Here is a 12,629-nt window from a genome sequence, read left to right as displayed (position 1 = left end):
TTCCTCCTCTACTTTTTCATTATGCTTTCTTCCCCCTCCTTCCTTCCTCCACCCCATTCTTATAACCTACGCTCATTTATCGCATCAGTTCAAGCACCAAATTCAGTCTCTATTGGCTACTTACATTCTTCTGATCCAAGGACTTGGAACACCCTTCTTTCATTTCCCATGTGATTTGGGAACTGAAGTTCTTCAGTCTTTGAGATAAGAACAAGTAGTTCTCTGAGAGAAGCAGCAAATTAGTGAAAATAACATGCAGGAGGCTCTTGGGAGAGAGGCTAAAAAGCTAAAAGAGCTTATGTGGGGAAGGGCAGACAACTGCAGCTTCTGGAGGATTCTCTTGAAAAGTTCTATGTCTCTATCTTATTGTATCAGATGACATAGATTCAAGTGAGAAATTTGTAATAAGACAAAAAGGTAGAATAGATGAAAAATAAGGAATGGCAGACCTTGGGAAGGGTGATGAGTTGACAAGAGTGTTCCTGTTTCTTTCTACTGGTCTGTGACCAACATGCTTCCCAGTTGGGAAATAGTCACTAACTACTTGGGACAATGGTGCCCAGATGAAGAGCCAATCTGAAATGTAATTATGCATGTGTTTAAAGTGCAATAAAACACTGAAGAGATTGTAGCAAAATATATTTTTAGCATGTGTTTCTTTTTGGTTCGCATTAAGTGACGAGTGTATTTGGAATAATTTTGTTTCAAAACTTCAAAGCTTTGATTTTGAAATAATTTTTCCAGATGCTATGATTTTTCAAATAGCTTTTGAATGTTAGCCTCTGAGATTGTTCATATAAGACCCAATAAATAAGTTTCAGTTCTTACTAGATATTATTAGATAATAAATACCTTGGGAATTTCTGTATGATAATCATCTTGAATTCAGTATTAGATGATTGTCCTGGGGTATTTAAAATTATTTTTAGTAAGTCATATATCATTTTTAAATAAAAGCAATATGTAATTCATACTACTTATAGATACACTAAATTAATGTTTTGGTGGTGATTCTATGTGGAAAAAATATCTACTGTTAAAAAAGAAAATCTCTGGAGACTGTCCTTATGCTTATTTACTCTAAAACATTTAACGGAATTTCTGTTCCTTAACTTGGAACCAAACTTTTTAAAGTAATCATCATGGGCTTACTTAGGTATTTGGGCTGTGACAAGTGGAAACCATGGGCATATCTATAAAGACAAAGATTGCCTGCAGGCATTCTTTACATTATTGAAATATGGATGTTTTATTATTTATCTGTACTAATAGATTTCTTAAGATTCTGAATATCTTCAATATCCAATAACAATAAATCAACATAAGTTTGTTTTCTTATGAGGAAATTGAGTCTTGAATTTGATTTCCAGAGCTGACTCTTTATAAAAGATACAGCCTAGCTCTTTCCTGTGTTAGGTGTGGAAGGTCTGTTTGGCAAGGACTGTTGTTGTTCAGTTGCCCAGTCATGTCTGATTCTTTGCAACCCCATGGACTGCAGCGTGCCAGGCCTCCCTGTCCCTTCATCATCTCCTGAAGTTTGCCAAGTTCATGTCCATCGCGTTGGTGATGCCATCCAGCCATCTCATCTGATGGCATCTTCTCCCTCTGCCCTCAATCTTTCTCAGCATCAGGGACTTTTCCAATGAGTTGGCAGGGATTCTGGACTAAGAAATTAAAAACAATTTAGCAAAATCAGTGGAAGACATTCGAGGCGCCTTTGTTCTGAGTATAACAATTTATTCATGATTTATAAACTTGTATTTTAATTTACTTTCTAGTTTATTTTTTAATAGTTATTATAGAATATTGACTATGTTCCCCACATTGTGTAGTGTATCTTGATAGCTTATTTTATACAAACTGCTGTGTACCTCTTAATCCCCTACCCCGATTTTGTTCCCGTGCCCCGCCGCAGGTAACCACAAGCTTGTTCTCTGTATCTGTCAGTTTGCTTTTTTTTTTTTAAAAGCTCTCTATAGTTTAAAGAGTCATCTCATCTACTATATTATCTCTAGCCATCTCAGGAAGAGTACGTAGTGGGGAAAATAAGAAATTATAGTGATGTATAATAGCAGTAGGAAACTGAGACTCCGAGAGGTTAAGTGGCTCATTTAATTTGATGTTGTTAAATTAAATGAAATTGACACTGCAACCTGGTTCTTGAATTTTTAGTCCAAGGCTCTTGATTTGGGATGAGAATAGCTTTCAGTTCAGTTGCTCAGTTGTGTCCGACTCTTTGCAACCCCATGGACTGCAGCATGCTAGGCCTCCCTGTCCATCACCAGCTCCCAGAGTTTACTCAAACTTATTTCCATCAGTGATGCCATCCAACCATCTCATCCTCTGTCATCCCCTTCTCCTCCGTCCTTCGATCTTTCCCAGCATCAGGGTCTTTTCAAATGAGTCAGTTTTTCACATCAGGTGGCCAAAATATTTGAGTTTTAGCTTCAGTATCAGTCCTTCCAATGAATATTCAGGACTGATTTCCTTTAGGATGGACTGGTTGGATCTCCTTGCAGTCCAAGGGACTCGTAAGAGTATTCTCCAACACCACAGTTCAAAAGCATCAATTCTTCAGTGCTCAGCTTTCTTTATTGTCTAGCTCTCACATCCATACATGACTACTGGAAATACCATAGCCTTGACTAGACGGACCTTTGTTGGCAAAGTAATGTCTCTGCTTTTTAATAAGCTGCCTAGGTTGGTCATAGCTATTCTTCCAAGGAACAAATGTCTTTTAATTTCATGAATAGCTTTAAGTACACATTTTTTTAACGTGTGATCTGATATATGTAGAAGTCAGCCATATTGTTCTGGGTAGAAATTTTGTAATGGAAACAAATGATCTTTTTAGGTTCATATCGTAGTGACCTCGAAAAGTGTTAAGATTTACATCGACTGCTATGAGATTGTAGAGAAGGATATCAAGGAAGCTGGAAATATCACCACTGATGGTTATGAAATTCTTGGAAAACTGCTTAAAGGGGAGAGGAAGTCAGCCACAGTAAGTAACACAGTTTTATTTTTCTTGGTACCTTGTACGAAGATAGAAATGACATTTTTCAAAGTAATTGGTACTTTTTCTTTTCCCTTGATGATGTTTTTAATTGTTTTATATCTTGGTTAGATTGAAACACTGGAAGTTACACTGAGGTAATACGCTACTGACAAAACATGATAATATGCTTTACTGCTAGAAGCAAATTAAGATGTCAGGGCACCAGAGAACATCATGTAGTCGACTTGAAACCGAATCAAACTGGAGAGTACAGCACAAACTGTTGCCAGGAGAATCAGTGAAATGTAAACGAATTCATTTTTTTGCTTTTCAAAAGTAGGAACTGTTGACACAGCTTTGTGCATTCAGGACATTTTGCATTTGTGGACTCTGTGACCGTCACAGAGCTACGCTCCCTCACAGAGGGGTCAGTCCTGCCTCAAAGGAAGACGAGTGTAGGGTCGCAGCTGCCTCACAACTGGCATTGGCTTAAGCTTGAGCCGGGGGCTTGCCAACCCTTTTACAATGCTATTTAGTAATAGACTGTTAAAACCTGAGGTTTTCATTGTCCCAGGCTAAGTTCATAATAAATGTTGATTCATAATAACCTTGTTCTGAAAGCAGGACTACTATTTTTGGCTTCTATTATTTTTTAAGATAATTTTGCTTGTTTATTTCTGGCTGTTCAGGCTTTTCCCTTGTTGTGACAAACGGGGGCTACTCTCTGGCTGTGGCATTTGGCTTCTCATCGCTGCGGCTCCTCTTGTGGAAGAACACGGGCTCTAGGGCATGAGCTGCTCTAGTTGCATCCCGTGGGCTCAGTAGTTGTGACCCCCAGGGTCTAGAGCACAGGCTCAGTAGTTGTGGTGCCTGGGGTTAGTTGCTCCATGAAATGTGGGATCTTCCCAGATCAGGGATTGAACCTGTGTCTCCTGCATTGGCAGACGGATTCTTTACTGCTGAGCCACCAGGGAAGCCCTTCTATTATTTTTTCAATTACTGTTACTGAGCTTAGCTTTCTTGCATGGACAGAATTTTCTTCTCTATTCAGAAATGAAATTTTTAACCCTCAATGGAGAGCTTGAACTGGCAAACACTCCTAGCTTTCACCACGTGAAGTTGAAGTGAAGTTGCTCAGTCGTGTCTGACTCTTTGTGACCTCATGGACTGTAGCCTACCAGGCTCCTCCGTCCATTGAATTTTCCAGGCAAGAGTACTGGAGTGGGTTGCCATTTCTTTCTCCAGAGGAGATTCCCAACCCAAGGATTGAACTCAGATCTCCGACATTGCAGGCAGACTCTACCCTCAGAGCCATGAGGGGAGAACTAGTTAGTGCAAATTTCATATAATTGCAATTAAAATCTTTTATTGAATATTGGGTTTAATATTTAAATAGAACAATTACATTAAGTTTATAAAAGAATGACTATATCTAAGTGGCCTTTTCTTTTTTATCCAAAGAACTCTGTTTTTTAAGTGTAGAAAGATAGAAAAAATATATATATTGAAATAGTTAAGCTGAAGGTAGACATAAAATTATTAGTTAGCCCCTAGGTAAGAATTTATAAGAAGAAGAGTATCATTTTAAGTGAGGAATTTTTTAAAATGTTACTTTTTTTTTTTTACAGAGGTAGACTCTTAAAAGTTGATTTAAATGTGTGTAGTCTTCAAATTAAAATTCTGAATTAAATGCACCTATCATTTTTAAGGATATAAAGAAATCAATGTTCTCTTAAAAAAAAAATGAGACATTTCATTTTAGGTAAGGAAATGAATCAGAAGTGGGACTATCACATATGCATTTTGCTTTACTGTCCCTTTCTCTGAGGCATAGGTTTTTTTTGCTTTTAGGAGGTAGGGATCACATTGCTCTCATTGCCTGGACCCTCAAGAGAGTCTGTGTGAGAAGTTAGCAGAGGTTAAAATGTGGAAATGTTAATATGAAATGTTTTTCACGCATCTGTAGCTCATGTTGTTGTTGGTTGTTTACAGTTCCAGATCCAGAATTTTGATATTGTCTGCAGTCCGGTGTGGACCAGTAGAGACAGATGCTGTGATATTCCCTCCAGAGTAAGTGAAACAGAATGGAATTTTGTCACGGTTTGATTAGTCTTCGAGGAATAAGAGGTGTGGATGAGGATGACCTGGGAGAGGAAGTAGCCCTCAGCAGCTGCACGTTCAGGACGGAGCCAGGGACACGCATGGTGTGTGTGCTCATCAACGGCCGCAGCTCAGGCTGGGGAGCCCTCCCTCGAAAGTCAGGAATGTGGAGGACCGCATCTGGAAATTCTCCCTAACAGCCAAAGTGGTTAGGCATAGTCAGAAAAGTCCTGCTTTAATCAGCGTGTCTGATAAACCCATTTACTGCGGAGTCCTCCTAGTGCTTGTAAAATACCAGCATTTTACAATAAATGCTTATTAAATCCTTTACAGGATCAGCCATCATACCTCTCTGGATGTCTAAGTAGAAATGCTCAGTGATGATGGCCTTCCCACATATTTTCTGTGTAGGTGGTAATGGTTACAAAGTTGAATGCTGATGAAGGATTTGAAGTTCTAGGCAAATAGTGAGCTGCACACACCCACACAATGAGTGTGCATTATTTACTCAGCAAATGCTTACTGAACACCTCTTATAGTCCAGGCACTATCCTGTGAGCTGGGGTTATAGCAGTGAAAGGGAATGTTCTAGTGAAAGGCAGAGAGAGAGGAGTTAATAAGTAGGTGTATACTGTGTTATCCAGTAAAAGAAATAGAGAGAAAACAAACCAGGGTACAAGGACAGGTAGCCAGGTGAGTACCCTCAGCCCTCAGGGATAAGGTAAGTTTTAAGCAGAGACCTGAGTGAAGTGAGGGGACAAGCAACGTGGATAATGGAGAAAGAGCATTCCAACGAGAGGCGACTGTAAGCGCAAAGGCCCTAAGGCCACAAGGTGCCCTGAACATCTGAGAAGCAAGAAGTGGATGAGGGGGGCTGGGGCAGAGTGAAGGAGAGAGGAGGTAGTGGGCGGTGGGCAGGGGGGCAAGGTGGTGGGGTGCTGTTTTGCAGACCGTATGAGGCCCGTAGGCTCTGGAAGGGACTTTAAATTTTATTCTGAATGAAATGGGCATCCATATCTGAAACACTCAGCATTTCTCTGATACCAGACTAGAGAGAATTGGATTAAATTACCAGGGGTCCTGATGATAGTTTTATAAACATATCTTATGTGACATTTCCTAAAGCAAAACTTTTAAAGACATAAAGGGGCATAGCAAGATTGGGTGTAAGACTTTATAATCATAATTAAAAATTATTCCTTTAAGTTGGGAAATAGATTTCCCTGTGTGTATAAGATAAGTGGGTGTGGAGGATAAGCGGCTGTGTTTACTTTCAATTCGGAGATAAATATTCTTTTCCAAATTTCAGAGAGATGAAGCAAAATGCCCAGCTCTTCCGAATGCTTGCACATGTACACAGGACAGCGTTGGACCCCCGGGACCCCCCGGCCCTGCAGTAAGGAAACTGAAATAGTCCTTCTAGTATTTCCAGTTAAATCTTTGGCATAATTATTCTTTGGTCAGTGTGTTGCGGATAAAATGCTTCCAGCCACTGGTGTGTTCTAGGACAGAACAAGATGAATTGCAGACCATTTTCACAGCACATCTTGAGATCTGAACTGGAGTAAATCCAGAAGAAAATCTTAAAGCATTTGAACACATTTCTCTACTCACATGAGAATGAATGATATGGGCTAGCATTCAAGAGCTTTTCAAGATTTGGATTTGGGTTTCTCTCTGTAATTACATGATTTTGAAGATTCCTTACATCTCCTGAAAGCTTCTTGTACCTGTGTTATGGAGCCATGATTGAGAGGCTGACCCCAAAAATCTTTAGAGCCTAGGATATGTGTATGTTATTAACAAGCATATCATAGAATAACATATAGAGGATAATTTATGTATGTGATGATATCATAAACTCTGGGTGAAAGTGTTGGGGTTAGGAATAACCTGAGTGAGAAGACTGACCAGGTCTTTCTATAGGGGTAGGAGGGGAGACCAATAAAATGCAATGCAAAACATTGAAGAGTACAGTGTTAGATCCTGTTGATCAATTACATGTGACCTGGGCTGGCTTTTCAGAATGGAAGTGGTACCACTAAGCTTTATTGACCTCTTTTAAGAACATGGGTTAATTAACATAGAAACAGCTTGAAGAGTCTTAGAACACCAGATTTTACTATGCATGGTTGTTAACAAATAATGTAAATTGATTTTAGGTTAATTACAAACCAGCTCCTCATATTTGGAATCAAAATATATCTGGAATTAACATCATTTATTTTCTTTAATTAATAGTGACTTACCTGACTTATATTTATAATCATAAAATTATACCCTGGATGTGACTTCGATGTGTTTTTTTTTTTTCATTTATTTTTATTAGTTGGAGGCTAATTACTTTACAATATTGTAGTGGGTTTTGTCATACATTGACATGAATCAGCCATGGATTTACATGTATTCCCCATCTCGATCCCCCCTCCCACCTTCGATGTTTTTGAGAAGTAGGAATTTTTTTCCTAATTGTAAGATAACATGTCAGTATCATGTTTATTTCCTCTTTGTTCAGTGAACAGGTCTCTTAATTCCTATTACTAAATTACATGTTCTGAGATTCTGAGAGAGTCTTCTTATTGCATATTATTTTCCCTGAAGAATACACTCATATAATTCTGAAATAGATTTTTTTCCTTAGAAATGCTTAAATATTGTATTTAATGCTTTTTTTTTTAGTAAACCTCAAATTTTCAAATCAACTTCAAAATTTGCTAACAATTAAGGAAAGATCAGAATATAAAAATGAGATCCTTAAGAATGTTTTGAAATTCTCCTTTCCCACACATTTGTATGATAGAAAGTATTTACTTCCATATTTCATAAATATCTGTAGTAGTATTGGTTGTCTGGAGTATGCGCTGCTTCTTAAAGCAATTTTTATGTATCAGCTTCTTCCTAGTTTCCTATGTTCACCCTAAAATGTGCTCTGTGTATTTTAGGGAGGACCTGGTGCTAAAGGTCCGAGAGGTGAAAGAGGTGTCAGTGGGGCAGTTGTAAGTATATTTTAGAGTGCATTTACATTTTCACCTATATGTTGAAGTCTCGTTATTCAAATTTCCACTCACAGGGTAATGTGACCTTGAGCAAGTTGATTCAAGTTTAGTGAGCCTTAGGCAATATAATGATCTCTGTCTTGCCTCTGGATGTCAAAATGATAGATTAGATTAGTCAGATAAAGGAATGTACAGGGGATGTCACTGAAGTGGGAATTGCCCATGAAAGACCTAGAGAAGCACCTAAGGGCTCTGCTCTCATATGGGCAAGCAGAGGGGGAGACCTGGCCATCAGCTGGAAGACCCCCCTCAAGGAGCAGAGTCCCACTAGAGGGAGCTGGGGAGGGTTCATCTCTCTCAGAGAAAGAGCCGAGCCGGCCACATCTGCCTTCGCTGGGGGTCACTGGCCTCTTCTACCGGTTCAAAACTGTCTCTGTAAGACAACTCCAGCATCTTGGGAGGATGTATTATGAAGGTGATGTGTAGTTTTTGTCATACTGTCATTAAGCTAACTCAGGAAAGTGAGGCTGGGGTGCTGACCCAGGTCTGTCTAACTCCAGGTCTGTCCTTTTCCACCTGGACACTCTGCAAAGAAGCTCCAACATTGAGTGAATGTACCTGCTCTTTCCTTTCTTGATATAGACATGTGTTAGTCCCAGAAATCAGCCCAAGTCTAAGAGGAATCAGGACCAGCTTAAAAGAAATCAAATCTAGTGAATTGTGAGGTTTGATCTCTGAATGAATTTAGGACTATAGATATATAAATATATTTGATGTATTTTAGTTTTTAAGAAACCTATTCCCTTGTTAAAATGGGAGGTTTGGAAATTTAAGTGCTCTTGTGAATTTATTGTACTTTCTAATTCTTTTAGTGAGTAGTCAAAGGAAGAAAGGGATGACATTAATAAATGCTTTTATACTGGGTTGGCCAATAACTTCGTTTGGGTTTTCTGGTCAACCCAATAAATGCGATGATTTCTAAAACGTTTGCAGAGATTCTGATTGGTATCTTAGAGTTGTGAAGACAGCCCTGGAAGGGCAGTCTGTGACTCTGCTTGTTTCTCTGTTCTGTATGTAGGGGCCCCCCGGTCCTCGTGGAGATACAGGTCCTCCTGGTCCCCAGGGTCCTCCAGGCCCTCAGGGACCCAATGGCCTCTCTATTCCGGGTGAACAAGTAAGCACAAAGACTTTCTGTATGAAATGAGGATGGTGGATTAATGTTGAATTTAACTGGAACATTTTCTACTCTATTTTGCCAAATTCCAGTGTTTTTTCAGAAAACTCAACAAGTTTAGTCATTGAGATGACTTCCTGTGACTATAATTTCAGATATGTAAATAGCATATGTAATAATATGTAACTGTAGGAAAAATTGTTGCTACTTCTTTGACCTTTAAAAATTATTTTAATAAGTAATGCAAATATCCTTTAATATCCTGAAAGCTTTGAAATGGCTTTGAGTCTGTGGCAGGCCCTGGGGTTCTGTCTGATATTTATGACTTATTTATCTAGGTCATTACTTCAATAAAAATTTGTTTTATTCCAAATGCCAATCTGAACTTAGGAGAAGTGTCTTACCTTTTGAGGCTGGTGTTTTATTTAACTACTTTTTTCTATACTTTAAAATAAAACAAATATAGCATATGAATAAGAATTCAGATAATTACATAGTTTTAAATTTAGGTCTAAACTCCCTTTAAAGACCTTTTTTTAGCATTTAGAGAAAAAAATAATCTATATCAGATATAGCTAGAAATGAAACATTTGAAAGAACTGGGTTTTTCTTTTCACTCAAAAGGGTTGAATGCAGGACTTCCCTAGGGGTCCAGTGATTAAGACTGAGCTTCCACTGCAGGGGGAACAGGTTCAATCTCTGGTCAGGGAACTCAGATTCTGCATACCTCTCAGTGCAGCTATAAAAAAGGAACAGGGTTGAATGCATCTACTTTTAGCTTCGTATATCCACAGGGGAGTTTGGGGGAGTTTTATTTCTATTTATTTTCTTATTACTACTATTAAATTATCAGCTTTAATTCAGATCTGCCTATTAACAAGTGTCTTCTAGCATGTAGTTATAAAGAACAAAATTATATTACATTTCATTGACTCTCCATTACAATTAGCACCAAATTAAATATGTTAAATAATAAAAATAGTTTTCCCTTCAACTTGGGTTCTTTTAAAAGAAAGGCATATTATCCCATGATTATATAAAATGATCCCATAACACGATAAATGGAAATTATAACAGCATTTGTAGTTTAAAAAGTGAGCATCAGTCCCCAAAATAATTTATTCATCTCCCTTCACAAATATGCTTCATTGGATTTATGAAGTGATAGAGATTTCAGGAATGACTCACGTCTTCCTTTTTCACTTAATTTCTGTAAAATGCTGAGACCTGTTTTCCCACTGCTTGCTCCAGGGTCGCCAGGGAATGAAGGGCGATGCCGGAGAGCCAGGACTTCCAGGCCGGACTGTGAGTTGTTCTTCACCTTGCCTTTTCTTGACTTGTCAAGTGTTCTTTGCAAAGTTGCCCTCGTAGTGCCTCAGAAGGTGAACCAAGGTTAAGCCGCAGAGCAGAAGCCTGGCCGTTTTCCATTCCGTCGCCTGGCCTGAGGCTTCAGGCTGGGGCTGTGCAGTCAGGTCTGGGCTTGTTGACTGAGCTAGCGTCTCCCTCGCGGGCTGGCTCTGCGCTTGCTACTGAGTTTCTGTTCCTTCGCAGAGCCCCTGCACTTTTATCCCAAACATTTTGGAGAAGGACACAAATTCCTTTCCCCACACAAGAAGTTTATCACCGTGTTTTCTTGTTTGTTTCCTTTTGTGTAGGGAACTCCAGGATTACCTGGCCCACCAGGACCAATGGGCCCTCCAGGAGACAGAGTAAGTGTTCTTGTGCGGCCTCTAACAACATTGGACATGATTATTGCCTATTAATTAACCCCCCCATAGTTCGGTTGGTGTGGCTGAAAATGCAGAGTTCACATATCTCATAGGAGGCAGGAAAGCTAATATCAGTGGGCCAGCTGACACCAGGGCAATCTCAAGGTCTGTGAAACAAAATGGTGGGACTTTAAATGAGTCGTTAGAATTTTGGAAATTTAAAAAAATTCAGCATACTCAGAAACCAATGAATTTTGGTTCATTGGGAAGAGATTCAAGAATCCTAGAAAATTGCGTTAAATCTGAAAATTAAAAATTTTTTATGAGGCATCTTTTATGTAACTCTAAGAATAGTCTTGATTCCTGTGGCACTTTGTATGTGGTCGGGGACATCTTTTCTACACCTTTAGAACTCAGATACCATTTGCAGGCCTTTGATGGTAGCAACTGGAACTTAGTAGGAATTGTGCTCATTTATGGCAGATCTCAGGTCTGTTCTTGAGTTATGAGGAGATCAGTGCAGGAGACCCAGTTTTTTCTAGGACAAGTAGATGAGAAGCACAGTGGCTTCTGTGCTCTGTTTAACGTTACAGAAACATTTGGTTTCATAGGAGACCACAGACGCTTTAATAGAAGGTTTTAGAGCTGCTCAGAACCAAGGCACTAATGACTTCAGCACCTTCTAGTTTAGACAGCAGTCTGAGTGTTGTCTATATTCTGACTAATCAAGTCAAAACCACAAGACTAGCAGCAGGCTCTGAGAGGGCCAGAGCTGTAATAGTTGTCACTCATGCGTTGATTTGTTAACCTTAACACCTCCAAGACCCCATGGGGCAGAAGAGTTGGGTCAATCGGATGGAGCAAAGTTTTGCCCAGATAATACCAAATGTTGGATGATTTGCCAATGGAATTTATTTGCTCCAATGCCTACTCTTAAGTTTATGAGAAAATGAGGTCAAAGAGAAAACTGTTCTCTGGGAGCCTGGGACCCACTGGTACTTATACATATTCTTCTGACTCTTTTGAGACTGGCACTCTAGTTTTATTTGAATTCTTGTCTCATAATAAAGGACCACAATGATATTGCAAGGGTGATCAGTCAGCCTATGCAATCAGTCAACAAAACCAAAAATATCACATTCAGGAAGTAATGACGGATATTAAATATAGTTCAATGTCCTATGATAAGCCATGATAAGAAAGAATATGAAAAAGAATATATATGTATAACTGAGTCATCTTGCTGTATAACAGAAATGAAATACAACATGGTAGATCAATTATACTCCAATAAAATAAAAAACAAAACAAAACAGAAGTAATGATGGGCTGCCTCCCTTGCCACCGCTACTGCGGAAGGCATGTTGGCTTGGCACGTGCTTCAGCATGGGCTCCATGCAGACTCACTGGGTGGTCAGTGCCCACCCCATCAACACGCTCCTTCTGAGGTGGCGGTCAGGCAGCCATCCCCGCCATCACTGCTTCCCTGAAAAGTGAAGGGGTGGGAAGGACGGTGTTTTTCACTCTTGCATTTTAATCTGTGAATCCAGCTTTGTGGTGAGGCAACCCAAGACCCTCATGTTGAGAGTGAGGAAAGTTTTCAGGAAATTATTCATCTTTTTTCCATCACAACCTTGTACCTACCACTCAAT

General features: G+C 39.3%; 1 protein-coding gene across 3 annotated transcripts in view; it reads left to right on the top strand.

Moving 5' to 3' along the window:
- The window catches only part of COL12A1 (collagen type XII alpha 1 chain), a 117,399-nt gene that overhangs the window by 90,659 nt on the left and 14,111 nt on the right, over positions 1-12,629 (top strand). For all 3 annotated transcript variants that reach the window (XM_043439013.1, XM_043439011.1, XM_043439012.1), the window contains 7 exons: positions 2,855-3,004; positions 4,991-5,068; positions 6,408-6,494; positions 8,041-8,094; positions 9,173-9,268; positions 10,520-10,573; positions 10,924-10,977. In XM_043439013.1, coding sequence (XP_043294948.1) covers positions 2,855-3,004; positions 4,991-5,068; positions 6,408-6,494; positions 8,041-8,094; positions 9,173-9,268; positions 10,520-10,573; positions 10,924-10,977 — 573 coding nt within the window. The remainder of the gene's footprint in view (positions 1-2,854; positions 3,005-4,990; positions 5,069-6,407; positions 6,495-8,040; positions 8,095-9,172; positions 9,269-10,519; positions 10,574-10,923; positions 10,978-12,629) is intronic.

This window comes from Cervus canadensis, chromosome 20 (assembly GCF_019320065.1).
Source record: "Cervus canadensis isolate Bull #8, Minnesota chromosome 20, ASM1932006v1, whole genome shotgun sequence".
Taxonomy (NCBI): Eukaryota; Metazoa; Chordata; class Mammalia; order Artiodactyla; family Cervidae; genus Cervus; species Cervus canadensis.
The sequence above is the reverse complement of the archived record's forward strand: the minus strand, read 5'-3'. Positions and strand labels throughout refer to the sequence as shown.